A 12,246-nucleotide genomic window follows, 5' to 3' on the forward strand; every position below is an offset into this window, starting at 1 on the left:
GCTTTTTTCTTTTTGCTTATGTGGTGCTGAGGAATCAAACCCAGGGCCTCAGGCATGCAAGGCAAGCGCTCTACCACTGAGCCACCTTCCCAGCTCCAAACTTTTTTTGACTAATGTGAGGTGAAATGCCAATGTTTGTTTGTTTTCTTGCTTGCTTGTTTTTGGTTTTGCTGTACTGGGGATGAACCCAGGGCTTCATGCTTGCCATGCAAGCACTCTATTACTTAGCTATGTTTCCAAAGCCCTTCCGCTTTTATTTTGTTTTGGAGATAGAATCTTATTAACTCTGCACAGGTTGGCTTCAAACTTGAAATCCACCTGCCTGAATATCCTAAGTAGCTGGGCTTATAGGCACACATCACTAGACTCAGCTCAATGTAGTTTTAATTTGCATTCCCTGGATAGTTAAAGATGTTGCACTTTTTTTCATGTTCTCATTGGCAATTTATAATTCTTCATTTGAAAAGTGTCTGTTTGGTTTGTTTGCCCATTTATTGAGTGTTGTATCTGCTCTTTTGAGTTTAATTTTTTCTCTTCTTTGTATATTCTAAAGCTAGGAGTGATGGTAGACACCTATAAACCCAGCACTCAGGAGGCAAAGACAAAGGGGATCTTGAAATTGAGGCCACCCTGAGCTATATAGTGAGAATTCTGGGTCAGATAAAGTAACTCACACCTGTAATCTCAGCTACCCAGGAGGTAGAGATTGGAAAAATTACAGTTTGAAACCATCTTGGTCCAAAACAAAATTAATTAGACTCCCATCTCCACCAATAAGAGGACATGGTACCACAGGCCTGTCATCCCACCACTTGATAAACACAACTGGATCACAGTCCAGGTCCTGCCAGGCTTAAACAAAGGCATAACTAAAGCAAAAAGGGCTGGGAACATGGCTCAAGTGGTATAGTATGCATGTCAAGCTGGAGGCTCTGATTTTAACCCCCAGTATCACTAAAAAAAAAAATCATATAATCTGAGTCTTAGTTTCCTGCCAGATGACTAGCTGGCAAAGATATTCTCCCAAATTGTGATGCAATCCCATTTGCAGCTTCTTGCCATTAGGATCTTATTCACACAGCTATCACTAGGTACAGTTTCAAAGTTTATGTCTCAAGTTAGGCACCAGTGGCTCACACCTGTAATCCTAGCTACTCAGGAGGCTGAAATCTGAGGATCACAGTTCAAAGCCAGCCTGGGCAGGAAAGGCCCTGAGACTCGTTTTTTGTTGTTATTGTTGTTTTGTTTTGTTTTTTTTTTTATTTTATTGTGAAAATACCTTATAGAGGGGTTACAATTACATGGTCAAGATAATGAGTACATTTCTTACCAAGCATTGTAGCCTCCTCCTTTGTTTCCCCTTCCCATCCCATCCTCCTCCCACCCCCCCACCCAACCCTCCTCCACCCCCCCACCACCGAAGTTGTAAAGTTCCTTTTCCACATAATGACTTGTACATCTCATTGGACCATGAGACTCATCTCCAATAAACGACTCAGAAACCCGAAAGTGGCGCAGTGGCTCAAGTGGTAGAGTGCTAGCCTTGAGCTGAAGAGCTGAGGGACAGTGCCCAGGCCCAGAGTTCAGACTCCACGACCAGACCCAAAAAAAAAAAGATGACAGTAACTTCCCTTCTCTTCCCTTTGTCATGTGTATCTCAACTGCAGCCATGATAGCTTCCTTCCCTGCCTAAGAGTGAAATGAAAGAATGTACATTAAGTCTACCATTCCTCAAATTAGAATAAAACTCTCAAGACTTTGTCAGCTTTGTGGCACACACACACACACACACACAGGCCTGAATCTTGAACTCAAGGCTTGGGCACTGTTCCAAGGCTTGTACTCAAGGCTAGCACACTACCACTTTAGCCACAGCTCTACTTCAGGCATTTTGGTGGTTAGTTGGAGATAAGAATCTCCTGGACTGGTATGACCCCTGTTTCACTGTATTTGATGTTGGTGCCCTCCATCTTGTATAGACATTTTTCTAATTTGGGGAGAGGAAGAGAAATAACAAAATGCTGAAATAAGAATAAAGGTTGACTCCAGACACTATGTTGAAAACAAACTTTACAACTTGGGAGGGGAGAGGGAGGAGTTGGGAAGGTAGGGAGGGAAGGGATGGGCAAAAACAAAGGAGGAGGTAACAATGCTCGATAGGAAGTGTACACATTACCTTACTCATTTAACTATAACCCCTTTGTACAGTATTCCTACAATAAAAAACATATTTAAAAAAAGAATCTCAGCTAGGCGCCAGTGGCTCACGCCTGTAATCCTAGCTACTCAGGAGGCTGAGATCTGAGGATCACAGTTCAAAGCCAGCCTGGGCAGGAAAGTCTGTGAGACTCTTAATCTCCAATAAACCACTAGAAAACCGGAAGAGGTGCTGTGGCTCAAGTGGTAGAGCGCTCACCTTGAGCTGAAGAGCGCAGAGACAGCACCCAAGCCCAGAGTTCAAACCCCACAACCGACCAAAAAATAAACATAAAAATAAAAAGAGTCTCCGTGGACTTTTCCTGCCCTAGGTGGCTCTACTCAGACCTCAGACCTCAGCCTTCTGAGTAGCTAGGATTACAAACCAAGCATGAGTGTCCAGGCATGCTCTGGTTATTTTTGAGATAGGGTCCAGACTGATCTGGACCACAACTCTCCTATTTATTTTACCTGGAGTAGGTGAGATGACAAGTGTACACCACCATACCCAGCTTTTTCTGTTGAAATGGGAGTCTCTAGAACTTTTGTCCCAGCTTGCCTGAAATGGAGATCCTCCATATCTCAGACTCCTCAGTGGCTAGGAGTAAGCTAATAGAAAGAGAGCTACCACATTCTGCTATTGTTTCTTTTTCTCTCTTCCTATTTTAGTTTCTTCCCTCTTTCCTTCTTTCTTTAGTCAGTTATGGGGCTTGAACTCAGGGCCTGGGCCCTGTCCCTGAGCCTCTTTGGGCTCAAGGCTAGCTCTACAAGTGCTCTACCACTTTAGCCACAGCACTACATCTGGTTTTCTGGATGTTAATTGGAAATAAGAGCCTCACAAACTTTCCTGCCAGGGCTGGCTTTGAATCACAATCCTCAGATTTTCCTGTTCTGAGGAGTTAGGGTTACAGGTATAAGCCACTGGTGCACAGCTTGTACCTTTTTTTAACTGACATTTTAAGTCCAGAGATCTGTTGTCTTTCTCTTCTCTCTTCTCCTTTCTCTCCTCACCCCTCTTTCTCTCTCTCTATCTATCTCTCTCTCTCTCTCCTCTTTTTCTTTCTCTCTCTTCATCTTGTAGTGTCTGGTACTTTTTTGTGTACCAGTCCTGAAGCTTGAACTCAGGGCCTGGACACTACCTCTTAGCTTTTTCACTCGAGGCTGGCACTCTACCGCTTGAGCCACAATGCCACTTCTGGCCTTTTCTGTTTATGTGGTACTGAGGAATCAAACCCAGGACTTCATACTTGCTAGGCAAGCACTCTACCACTAAGCCACATTCCCTGCCTGAGTAGAACTTTTTTAAATGAGCATTTACATAGTTCAATGGTAAGTACCACACTGTTTTCTATTTTAGGTATTATGGAACACCATCTAGAGTATTCACATGTTTATATGTAGTAAAATATCAAGAAGAATAACACTGTGTAAGCATTTATGAAATAAGCTGAATTGTAATAATCCTGAGAACAAACTATCAGAACCATAAACAATGTTGGAGAATACACTGGAGAATTTTGGAGAATAGGCTTTTATGTAAAGCATTTGATGTTTGGAATACCTATTTTTCTTTTTCTTTTCTTTGTTTTTTTTTTTTTTTTTGTCCATCGTGGGGCTTGAGCTCTGTGCCTGGGTGCTGTCCCTCAGCTCTGCAGGTCAAGTCAAGTGCTCTACCACTGGAGCCACAGCACCACTTCTGGTTTTCTGGTGGTTTATTGGAGATAAGAGTTTCACAAGGGCAGGAGGAGGATGGGAAGGGATGGGAAGAGGAAACAAAGGAGGAGGCTACAATGCTTGATAAGGAATGTACTCATTATCTTGCCCATGTAATTGTTACCCCTCTGTACAGTATTTTCACAATAAAAAAAAAAAGAGTCTCACAAACTTTCCTGCCTGGGCTGGCTTTGAACTGCAATCCTCAGATCTCAGCCTCCTGAGTATCTAGGCTTACAGGCGGGAGCCACTTGCACCCAGCCCTACTTTTCTCTTATTGGTAATGACTCACTTCATTCCAAATTCAACGCTCTATCTTTCAACTTGGATAAAAATGATATTTTTGTTTATTTTTTTATTTTTTATTTTTTTTGTTGGTCATGGGGCTTGAACACTGGGCCTGAGAAAAATGATATTTTTATCTTATTATCATATATTAATTTTACAAAGGGGATTCGTTGTGCTATTTCCTTATATGCACATGTATTTTGATCAAAATCAACCTTTCTGGTGTTTCCCCTTTTTGTGTCTCCACTCCTCTTTTATTTTCTAGTTTTTAGTGGGTTTTATCATGCTATTTTTGTGTTAGTCATATTCACCTCCCATTACCCTCCACTTTCCTTTCCTCTTCCCACCAGTTCCACATAGTCCTCCTTTTACATTTATGTCATATCATCATCATCATCATCATCACAACCATCACAATCATCATCATCATCATCATTACCATCATTTACATCTAGAATCCACATAGGAGAGAAAACATGTGCTATTTGTCTTAGCCTGGCTTATCTCACTCACCCTGAGGACATCATATTATCCATATCCTAAACACTCTGAGAACTTCCCAAGTCACTCAGAACACTGCCTGGAGGGCTTGAAGTCCCTCCCGCAAAACCCTACTTGTTCTTCTTAATATACTTCTCCGACCCCATTCCCCTTTGCTATCTTCTGATCTTGTCATCCTCTCTTTTCTTCAAATGCAGCTAAATACTGTAAACAAGTACATGGCCTACTCCTACTTCCCACAAACGTCACATTTATCACCTTAAGTAAAAAGTCCCTACCCCCTCCATTGTCCTTTGCTGTCCTAGTCCTAGATCAACTGGCAAGCACTGCCACAGCAGTCATAAGAACCATTTGGCTTGACCAACAGAGCTCTGGAGGCTCAAGGCCTGAGATTTGGGTATCAGCAATACTGGTTCCTTCTGAGAACTCTGGGTGGTTTGCAGACAGCCTACCACTGGCAGAAGCAGGCTGCCAACTTCTGCTTCATCTTCATGTGACAATTCCCTTGTGGAAGGTGACAGACTTTCCCTATGTGCTAAAGATGAGCACAGGTACACTGAGCTTAAACTCCATGAAAAGACAAAATGCATACGTACTGAATCCAAAGTCCTTAAACATCAACAAGACTCACAACATTAAGAAACATCATTCCAATATCATTGGAAAGTCATAGCTTATTAATCATGACAGCATCCCTACAGGAGAGAAATTTGGGAGGGATCCTTAGATGAGAAATCATCTAGAAATATCATGTTCACTAAGTATCAGAAAACTTAGTCAGGTGCTAGTGGCTCATGCCTGTAATCCTAGCTACTCCCAAAGCTGAGATCTGAGAATCATATCATGAAGACAGAACATACAAAAAAGACTCTTATCTCCATTTAACCACCAAAAAGCCAAAAGTGGAGCTATGGCTCAATTCCTAGAGTACCAGCCTTGAGTGAAAAAAGCCAAGCAATGGCACAAGGCTTTGAGTTCAAACCCCAGTGCTTGAATTCTGTCACACAGAAGAAACAAACCCTATATAATCAATTAACTAGAATTTAAGTCATCTGACTTCCAGTAGTGTAGCTGCTATAACCGTATAGACAATGGTGCCCACACATAATGCTACACATGATCAAAATATGTTTGCAATAGGATTAAAACCAAACTAAAATTGCCAAACAGGCTGGACATCTATAATGTCTGTGGTTAGATGAGCCAAAATGGTGACAAAGCAGTCTTAGATGCCTTCTTACCTACTTACAAGTTCTATTTACCCAACAGATGATATCAACTACTTAATCAACAACAGTCATGTAATACACATACTCATTTGGAAGAAAGTTCTTAAGAAAATATTCTATTATTTCCACTGGAGATTCTTTTTAATTGTCCTGCTGACAGCTTGTGCGCAGAGCAACCATATCCTAAGTTCATTAGTGATTTCTGAGCACAGATTCCCCAGACACCATTTCTTTTTTCTCTCTGAATTGGTCCCACAAGTCTGTAATAAAAGAATCAATCATACAAATAAACCTTTCCATGTGATGGAACAGGGGAGGGGGACAGATGTCTCTCTTACAGTCATGACCCAAAACTTCAGAGTCTTAAATTTTGGGGGAAAATCATGAGCCATGGTGAAAGCAAAATTTTCTGTCCCAACTCAAACTCTAACGTTTTGCTGCATGTCTAGGATGTTGACTGAGCATCAGACTTTTATCAAGCCTCAATAAGACACAAAAATTAATTAAAATAAAAAATCAATACAACTTTCTATTTACTATCTATTCTGCTTAAATTATTCCCAAGACATTTTGGCTAACAAAAACATAGCACTGAGTTCAACCTTGAGTAACTACAAAAAAAATCACATTATTTCATAGATTTGTTGGACAGGATCTAGGTTAATTATCTGGGTAGTTTTGGATCAAAGTCTCTCTCGTGTCAAATTGTCAATCAACAAGAACTGTGGGGCCACCCCTAAAATCCATAGCTATATGCGATGTCATCTTCCTTTGCTAAAGTCTAAGAGACAGTTTCTTATTTCTCAGGACAGAGGGAGGTACAGCTGGAGTGGGGGGAAGAAACCTCTGGGCTTGGATGAGTTGAGTTGGATTGGGTTGGGAAATCTTCTCAAAATCAGCCCTTTTTGAACTAGTATTCACTTTCATCATGAGCACTGTCTTTCCAAGAGAATTTGGAAAAATGTTCAGAAAGCAGTCCGGGACTAATTCTGAGATTACCTTGTGCAGGTGAGAGGGAGAGGAGTTAGTGGCTCACAGTCCCGTCTATAAAAGCAGACCACAGAGAGATACCATCGTTATAACCTGTATTATCAATGAGCTCAGCTCCATCAGACCAGGCTGAGGGCCCTAGATACACGCCAGGTCACTCCATGTGCAACTCCTCTGTTGTCCTTGGGGTTGGGGTGGAGGAAGGGACCATTCCTCACCAAGGCCTGGCAGCAGAGGCAAGCCATTACCCTTTCTTCATCCTCCCCAACCCATCTCCCTCCCCAGCCACTGCTGGGACTCAGACTCATGGGGGAATGGAGCTGCTGTGAGGAACTTCTGGGAGGGGTGCTCTGAGGCCCTGGGGACCCCTTTGCAAGTAAAAGCCCACGGGCCTTCTAGCTCAGACCTTCGAGCCTGCGTCGTCTATTTTCCTCTCTTGCTTTTGCTCTTCTCCACTCACCCTCTGCTCCAGCCTCCATCCATTTCTATCAATCCATGACTATCCTATCGGCTCCCCCGCTTTTCTGCCCCTTTTCTTCACTGCTTTCTCAAGGGGAGCCACCCCCATTGCCAGATCTTTGCCTCTAAATGATGGAACCTGGGTGAGTAGAACAAACCACCCTGCTGTCTATCAAGTCCCCAGCCCTCAGGAATGTCTGCCACGGTCCTTCAGCTCCTTGGATTTTGCTTCCTTCTGCCCTGAGCCAGTTTCGGGGGTGGCGTCCACCCTCTTCCTCTGAGAGCCGGGATGTTCCTTGCGCCTCCCGCTGCTGCAGGACGCCCCCTCTGCCTCCTCCCTCCACTCAGGGGACATGGGGGTGGACAATGGCACAGCAGTAACTGAATTTGTTCTGTTGGGGTTCTCAGAGTTTGGCTCCCTGCGGGGCCCTCTGTTTTGGGGTATTCTCTGCATGTACATGGTCACCCTGCTGGGGAACTCTCTGATCATCTTCCTCACGCTGGCAGACTCTGCCCTGCACTCCCCCATGTACTTCTTCCTGGGCCACTTCTCCCTGGCAGAGATCCTCTACACCACCACCATCGTGCCCCGGATGCTGAGGGACCTCCTGTCCTCCCGCCCCACCATCCCGCTTGCCAGCTGCTTCACCCAGCTCTATTTCTTCGCCCTCTTTGGCATCGCTGAATGTTGCCTGCTGGCTGCCATGGCCTATGACCGCTATGCGGCCATCTGCCGGCCTCTGCATTACGCCACCCTGATGAACCGGGGTGCGTGTGTGGGTATGGTGGGTGCCTCCTACCTCATGGGTGTCATCACTGGCACCACTCACTCCCTCTTCATCTTCACTTTGCCCTTCCATCGTGACAACATCATCCACCACTTTCTATGTGACATCCTGCCTGTGCTGAGACTGGCTAGTGCAAGCACTTTCTGGGGGGAAGTGGGAAACCTTGGAGTCACCATAGCTTTTATCCTGACCCCCTTCTTGCTGATCATGGCCTCTTATGTCTGCATTCTTGCAACCATCCTTGGAGTCTCAACAGCCCAGGGGCGGAGAAAGATCTTCTCTACCTGCTCCTCCCATCTCTTTGTGGTCATCCTGTTTTATGGGACTGCGACAGTTGCATATATGAAGCCTCAGGCAAGCTCCTCTCAGGACACAGACCAGGTTCTTGCTGTCTTTTATACAGTTGTCACCCCCATGTGCAACCCTTTTGTCTACTCCCTGAGGAACAAGGAGGTCACAGGAGCCATGAAAAGGGTCATGAAGAAGTACCTTTGTTGTTCTTGATCCCCACCCCTTCCTGAGGTCTTGGAGCTCAGGCCTGGATCCCTGGACATTTTCAAGGAGGAAGGAGAAGCTGTACTGAGCACATTTCACAGGATCCTGGCCTGCTGTGTAGTGGTGTCATGTAGAGTTCCTCGCCCTGCCCAGTGAGAGAGCACAAGACCCAGAAATGTTTGTAGAGCTCTGCTTCTGAGGGCTGTCCATGTGACCTTGACCTGGCTTCATCCTGAGGGCATTGCTGAGCCAACTCACAGCCCAGGGAGGTTGGTGGAGGAAGGAAACTCTGCTGACCTGGTGTGAGGATATCTCAGTTCCTGGTCTTTGCTGAGGTCCCCAGGACTTCCTGGGGCTATAGTTCTTGAGATCCTCGTGCTTTCCCTTCTCCCAGTGACTCCTTCTTACAAAACTTTCTCTGATGCCAGCCACTTCTGCTTCAACCTAAGCTCTTTTACTCCAGGTGTGATGTCTGGTCTGTGCCTTCAGTGGCAGGAGGAAGTATGGGCAGGGAGTCATTCATTGGTTTGGCTTTGGGCATTCAGGTGTCAATCCTGCTTGGTGTTGCTTTAGGTCAGGAGGCTTCTGTCTAGGTACTTGTCTCCATGAGATGTTGGTATTCTTTCTCAGCTTCTTCCCTCTTTCCCTTGGTAGACTGCTCTTCATTTCTTCCTCTGGGCCTGGGGAAGAAATGCACATCCCTTTTTTCCCTGACTGCTTGGAAGAGAACTTAGCTCTCAGACACTCAAAATGGTACTTTGATTTCTTGCAACCAACTTCCCCCTATTTCTTCTTGGAGTCTACTTTGATTTGCTGTCTGGAGGGATCTAGCTATCTAGTTTTTCTTGGGGAGCAAGGACTTGCTTGTTCATGAACTGTCCTTCAGCTATATTCCACAGGAAGAAGCAAAATGGTCAGAGAAATTAGTCTCCAAGTATAATAGATAAGGACTTTTTTTAACTATATATTTTTATTGTAAAGACACTCTACAGAGGGGTTACAGTTACATGAGTAAGGTAATGAGTACATTTCCTATAGGGCATTGTTACCTCCTCCTTTGTTTTTCCCCTACCATCCTTTCCCTCCCCACCTCTCCAACCCTTCCCCCCCTAACCCGGATGTTGTAAAGTTAGTTTTCAACATAGTGTCTTGTACATCTCATTGTTACAATGGGTCAACCTATATTAGATTAAGACTTTTAGATAGCATTTTTTTTGAAAAATCTGAATTAAAATTGATAAGAAAGTAGAAGGGGAACTATTTGGGAAGAGAGATGAGACCAGTGGGAGGGGAGAGAAAGAAACACAGAAGAGTAAGAGACATTTGAAAATGATTAAAACACATTATACACAGGGATGAGAGTGTCATAATAAACCCACGGTTTTGTATGATTAGTATAAACTAATAAAAATGAATGAAAAATTGTATTGATTTTCATTCCCAGCTTGAAAAAATAAAACTGTTAACTTCAATGAATGTTTTATCCAGAAGAAAAGAAAGTAACTATTAATATTTTGGTGTTTAGAATGTCACTAAGAAATTACTATGAATCTGTTCTCTCTTTCTCTATATTTTTATAGAGAGATATGAGTGTATATGCATGTATACATATATAGTCTAAATAAGATTATGTGGTCTTATTGTCTTGTAAAACTTACTTTCTCTTGCTCAAGTTATATTATATTGCAGGATACTGCTAGAACATGATTTTTGCAGTTGCTGTTTAACCTATGCTGGAACTGAAGCTAGAAGTGAGGATCAAAGAAGAAAACTAGAAAAAAGTAAACTGCCCCCTCCAAGTAGTATTTTTCTCGTGTGAATCCTTTGTCTGACCCGAGCTCCATTCTTAGGTTCTGTGTGAATACTCCTTAGCTAAATCATGAGTGTAAAAGTCTCTGTGAGGAAGTGGCACTGTGGCTCAAGTGGTAGAGCACTAGCCTTGAGCTGAAGAGCTCAGGGACAATGCCCAGGCCCAGAGTTCAGGCCCCATGACTAACAAAAAAAAGAAAGAAAGAAAAGAGTCTCTGCAATTCTCACAGCTGTAGTGAGAGTCATTTCCTTCCACATAGTCACTTTGCATTTCCCAAGATAAGCTTCTTCCTCATTGTGATGTCTCCTCTATTGTTGCTAGAATGCAGTGTCCCAAACTGGCCAGGTTGCCGCTGTTGCTGTTCTCCATGTTTCTCTGGGAGCAGGCATAGTGTCTCGCATGCGGAAGATGTTTTAAAAAAAAAAACTTGCTAATATGTAAATAAGTAGGTATAAGAAAGCTGTGACACTTATTTCAGTTAGTACTGTGATTGCTGCTCCTGCCATTTGTAGTCCCACAAGCCTCAATGATAACATTCTTCAAGGTTTCTAGATATTTAAAAAAAAAAAACCTGGAGTAGGGTTGGGCATGTGGCTTAGGGTAGAGTGCTTGCCTAGCATGCATACAGTCCTGGGTTCCATTCTTAGTACCACATAAACAGAGAAAGCCGGAAGTGGCGCTGTGACTCAAGTGGTAGAGTGCTAGCCTTGAGCAAAAGAAGCTCAAAGACAGTGCCCAGGCCCTGAGTACAAGCCCCAGGACTGGCATAAAAAAAAAAACTGGACTTTTTCCACTAAAAAAAAAACAACAACAACTCCTTGGCTAAAGTTGCTGGCAAGTATAAAATGTGTGAGGTGGAGAGGTGGAGGAGAGCTCTGCGGGGTTTGGAGGAGAAGGTCTTGGGGAACAGGAGCTCCTGGTACAAGGCAGGAGGGAATGGTTCAGAAAGGATCAGAGGTTCAGAAAGGATCAGAGAGCCTGTGCCCTGGGGTGCTGAGAAAGAAGGCAAGGGGAAGGAGCAATTCTGGAGAAAAACTCTGGTGGCTCACAGGGTAGAAAGGAATTTTTAGACCACCAGGCTTAGAGATGGTTGGGAACTGAGAGACACTGAGAACCAGAACCTCAGCCATGGTCAAACCACAGGGGTGGCCTGGTTAGGATGCTGCTGGGGCTGCTAACTCCGGTCACTGCAGACTTCCCTGGTGCTGTGCTGGGGCTGGGGCTGGCGCTCCTGGGCCTGGAACTCCCCACCGAGCTCACCAACACCAACTGCACCCTTTCTTCTGCTCTGTATGGCTTGCATCTGAATCCAGGTGTAGGGCAGGGGTCATCTCTAGGACTCTGGGAAGGTCAGGGCCTGTGAGTTAGGGAAAGCAGGGACTGTGGGTGTTGGCTTCTGAGGAAGTGGGCAGAGCTTATCTCTCCAAAGCTCTTCACTGCAACAACCTTTGGGGAACACACTCCAACTGTGCCCATGTGTCTCTTCCTTCTGAGATCTCTCCCAAATAAGAAATAAACCCAGGAAAAAAAAAAAAAGAAAGAAACCCAGGAGTTCATAAGGAAGCAAAATGTTAAGTTCATTACTAGTAAATCTGAGCTGGAGAATATGCCTTGAAGCAAAAACTAAAATAAGCAAACACCCAAAACAACCCAATTTTTTTTTTTCAGTGTCCGGTTGTAGGGCCTGAACTCTGGGCCTGGGCGCTGTCCCTCAGCTCTTCAGCTCAAGGCTAGCGCTCTACCACTTGAGCCACAGCGCCACTTCTGGCTTTTTTCT

The 12,246-nt window shown here is 44.2% G+C and overlaps 1 protein-coding gene across 1 annotated transcript; it reads left to right on the forward strand.

Annotated features, from left to right (window-relative positions):
- Positions 1 to 7,729: 7,729 nt before the first annotated feature.
- Positions 7,730 to 8,668, forward strand: LOC105987107 (olfactory receptor 9-like). Its single transcript, XM_013018270.1, has one exon. It carries the CDS (start codon positions 7,730 to 7,732, stop codon positions 8,666 to 8,668), a length of 939 nt encoding a protein of 312 aa, XP_012873724.1.
- Positions 8,669 to 12,246: the final 3,578 nt, after the last annotated feature.

The sequence above is a fragment of the Dipodomys ordii genome, unplaced genomic scaffold, assembly GCF_000151885.1.
Source record: "Dipodomys ordii isolate 6190 unplaced genomic scaffold, Dord_2.0 Scaffold3, whole genome shotgun sequence".
Taxonomy (NCBI): domain Eukaryota; kingdom Metazoa; phylum Chordata; class Mammalia; order Rodentia; family Heteromyidae; genus Dipodomys; species Dipodomys ordii.